Source organism: Epinephelus lanceolatus, chromosome 14 (assembly GCF_041903045.1).
Source record: "Epinephelus lanceolatus isolate andai-2023 chromosome 14, ASM4190304v1, whole genome shotgun sequence".
Classification (NCBI taxonomy): Eukaryota; Metazoa; Chordata; class Actinopteri; order Perciformes; family Serranidae; genus Epinephelus; species Epinephelus lanceolatus.
In genome coordinates this window covers 16323878-16327949 of record NC_135747.1, presented here as the reverse complement: position 1 = coordinate 16327949, position 4072 = coordinate 16323878, and the positions used below count along the sequence as shown (strand labels likewise).

General features: G+C 38.0%; 1 protein-coding gene across 1 annotated transcript; it reads left to right on the top strand.

The window, feature by feature from the left end:
• The first annotated feature begins 2615 nt into the window (after window positions 1–2615).
• Window positions 2616–3207, top strand: LOC144466911 (olfactory receptor 10R2-like). Its single transcript, XM_078174831.1, has 2 exons — window positions 2616–3011; window positions 3055–3207. Exons 1-2 carry the CDS (start codon window positions 2616–2618, stop codon window positions 3205–3207), a joined length of 549 nt encoding a protein of 182 aa, XP_078030957.1.
• The last annotated feature ends 865 nt before the right edge of the window (window positions 3208–4072 follow it).

Below are 4072 nucleotides of genomic sequence, written 5' to 3'. Positions count from 1 at the left end.
ATGAATGGACTTCGCGGAAGCAACTGTCCGAGGCGAAGCATGGACACCTCGTCAGGCATTATCCCTTACATATATACTGAAGTAGCCTAGTAGTTGTATCAACATCTGCATGTAATCAACATCTGACTGTCAAATCAAGTAAAAAAAAGTACGATTCAAAAACTTTTCAACAGTATTAGCTTAGCTGACACTTAACATTGAACTATACAGATATGCATTTAAAAATAAAATGGAGAAAATAAATGAAATAATTTTTGAAAAACTGTGCATCTTAACATAAAGTGCTTAATTTTAGAATAAATAAAATAAAGTGTAGCAACAGCTTGAATTTTCCTTTTTCTTTGTTAACTTTTTCACATCTTGACTTAACAGTCTCAACCAATTTTATAATAAGTAAATAACTATTGAACAGTTTTACAGTTTCTCTTTAGATAGATAGATAGATAGATAGATAGATAGATAGATAGATAGATAGATATACTTTATTTAATCCCCAGGGGGAAATTTAAAATGTCCTCAGCAGCAGGGGCAATAATGACAAAAAAGACACAAATCACAAGAACACAGCACACATAATGACACAAGAAAAATCCTAAAAGTACATAAGATCACAAGGTGTGAATAAAAGGTATAAAAAGGTGTGTAAAAACAGTACAATAGATACAAAAAAAAAGGAAGAATGGCTCAAAGTGCATATGAGTTTGATCGGAGGGAGGAGTTGTACAGTTGTATTGCTGTGGGTATGAATGATTTTTTGTAGCGCTCTTTTGAACAGCGGGGGAGTCTGTATCTGGTGCTGAATGTGCTCTTGAGTGTGTCCAGTGTTTTATGGAGAGGATGGGTGGTGTTGTATATGATCCTATTGAATTTGGCCTGGATTCTGTCCTCACCACCTCCTCAAAAGTGCTCAGCTTCAGGCCAACAACGGACTGGGCCTTCTTAACCAGCTTGTTGAGCCTGTTGGCATCCTTTTTCTTAACACCCGCCCCCCAGCACACCACGGCAAAGAAAAGAGTGCTAGCTACAACAGTCTGGTAAAACATTTGCAGCATCTTGTTGCATACATTAAAGGACCTGAGCCTTCTCAAAAAATACAGCCAACTCAGGCCCTTCTTGTACACTGCCTCTGTGTGTGTGGACCATTCAAGTTTATTGTCCAGTAGGACACCCAGGTACTTGTACTGCTCCACAATCTCCACGTCACTCCCACTGCTTTTCTTTCCCTCTTTTCCCACTCTGCCCACGTTTTGTTGTTCAGTGAGAGAACAGAGCTCGAGCTTGTCCTGCCAGGATTTTAAATCTGGACTGGAATGGTGTTAGGGCCATTCTCATACATATGTGCAGGTGCTCATTGGTGAGCCTGGAACGATATTTAGTTTTTATTATGTTCATTGTGGATAAAGCTGCCTCGCACCTGTATGTGGAGCCAAACATGGCAAGATGTACAGGGCTACTTTCCTGAGACCTGAGAAAGCTTCCTCTATTTCTCTCCCCGTCTCTCGCTCACTTCCTCTTCCTCTGTGTTTCTCCCTGTCTCCCGCTCACTCGCCTCTCCATCTTCTCTCCTTGTATCACTTTCTTTCTTTTTCTATATTCTATCCTTCTATATTTCTATCTTTCTATTTTTCTTATCGCCTTTCCACTTGTCACTCATCTCTCACCTCTCTCATCTGACTGTACAGAATTGCAATGTTAATTACCTGGAATGCAGAGATTTGACTGGCTTGGTGGCATCATGTGGGATGGCTTAAGGGTTTAGAGCATTGTTGATTGAAGTGCAGTCTGCAGGCCAATGGCAGCCCTCAGAAACATTTTTTGGAGCCCTGGAACATGATTTTATTTTAATCATCCCCAATCTACTTCAGTACTGTCACTTTCAATCGCCTACATTTAACACATTATTCGACTACAAAGTCAAACTTTGGACAAGTATCAAACAAGTATCTGTCAGATTAGGAATGATAACTTGTAGAAAGCCTCTGGTTGCATGGCAACTAGTGGGAATTATGAAAGCTATAGATAGGGATGTTGATGGACATCTCAGCAGTTTAATGTGGAAGTGAGATGTGCGCATTTTTCCTGAGTGGCCCTCAATCATATGCTGGCTCCCTAAATTGTAACTCAGTCATCAAAACTTTAATAAACCTTTTGTCTAGAGTGATGCTTTAGTAAGCCTTATGTTCACAATGTTCCAGGTTTGCTCCAGACTATGTTAGTAGCAATTTACATGTGGCTTTCCAGTTGTGCAGGTGGAAGACGCATACCTGGGTTTTTTATGGCCAAGAACAAAAGTTCTATCAGAAAGTTTAATACGCATAGTAGGAAACTTTCCAAATTCTCCAGAGGTGAAATAATGTGGTGACGTCTACCAGACTAGACAAGATAAAAGATGTTGAACACCTTTGAGAACACACAGTAGTGGTTTATCTGTGCACAGATCTCACTATATGCCATATATCGCCAAATGGGTTTATGGGTATATCTTTTTTCAAAACGCTCAATGGAGCTGATGGTACAGTTTAGTAAGACTGTTGATTTTTCAAAAACAGGTTGTACTTGAGCAAACATTAATACTTACTTTTTTCTTGAAAATGAGATACCCCCTAATTTAAAGAATGGAAAACAGCACTGTCTCTTTTTACTTTAACCTAACCATGTTCATGAACATTGGACATTACCATTATCCAGCCTTTGTCTTTTGCCTCCTGCTCTACAGCTTTATTGTGTCTGCTAATCTTGCCATGATAATTATAATATTACGGGAGAAAACACTACATGAGCCCTTGTACATTTTCATTGCATTTTTATCTGTCAGTGCTCTGTATGGTTCCACTGGTTTCTTCCCCAGATTCCTCATTGACCTTCTGTCTGATACTCATTTCATCTCTCATCCTGCTTGTTTTACTCAGATCTTTATTATTTACACATATGCTTTGTATGAACTGACCATTCTGAGCATTATGGCATATGATAGATATGTTGCTGTTTGTCATCCTTTACATTATCACAGAAAGATGAACTCTACAACTGTCTACACTTTGACATTTTTTGTCACTAGAATTTGTTATTATTCCTCCAGTTGTAAATCCTCTTGTTTATGGCCTTAAATTACCAGAAATAAGAAAACACATCTTCAAAATATTATGCTTAAGACCTCAGTCAAAAAAGATTTCCTGCACATTCCCAGAGTCTACTCTGATCATGTGAATGCTGTGTGTAGTTGGAAATAAATCATACACAAAATATATGAATCATGTCAAAGCAAAATGATAAAAGCATCTGCTGTCCTTATCAACTATCTTGTATGACAACCACGACTAGACAAATTGAAAATGTCTGTAGTTTAACTACAGTATTGTGATAATAGACTAATGGCTCAAAGTGAAATGTGTGCTGAAAATGCAACCATTGCTTATGACCTGAATTGTTAAATGTGCATCCTTTAGTTCTATTTAAGGTTGCACCAAAGAAGTAAAAGAACATCATCCGCAGCAAATTGCAATTTAAGATTTGTATATGTATATGAAATATAAAATATACATAAACTTATACACATATGTCCATACAAACACACATACTCTTTCATACATACATCCATACATACACGTCTATGTGCATACATACACATAAAGGCTTCACATATGCACAGCATGCACACATACTGATAAACACACATACCAGTATACACACATATGTATATATGTATACATAAGCACAAATACACACCTTCAAAGTCATATAATCTTATATAAATGCTAGTCCGTACAGGTGGGTCTTTAACAACTTTTTAAACTGAGGAACTGAGTCAGCTGATCTGATGTTAAGGGGTGAGTTTATTCCATATCCTTGGTGCTAAAACAGTAAAAGCACGATTGCGCTTTGTTTTAAGTCTGGATCGCGGGACTTTTGGTTTTCTGATCTGAGAGATCTTGCACCAGTATAAGGGGTTAAAAGCTCTGAAATGTAAGGCGGAGTGGGTTCACAGTGAATTTCATTGCGGATTTATCGCATCACGTGAGCTAGATAGCTAGCGGAGAATGAGTTAGCTTTCTAGCGTTCGTTTCTAACAGAG

Bases quoted from the DNA above. Each gene is read 5' to 3' on its own strand.
- LOC144466911 (XM_078174831.1), top strand. From the start codon at position 2,616: ATGGAAAACAGCACTGTCTCTTTTTACTTTAACCTAACCATGTTCATG. The intron at 3,012-3,054 runs AAGATGAACTCT...CATTTTTTGTCA, and splicing joins ATCCTTTACATTATCACAGA to CTAGAATTTGTTATTATTCC.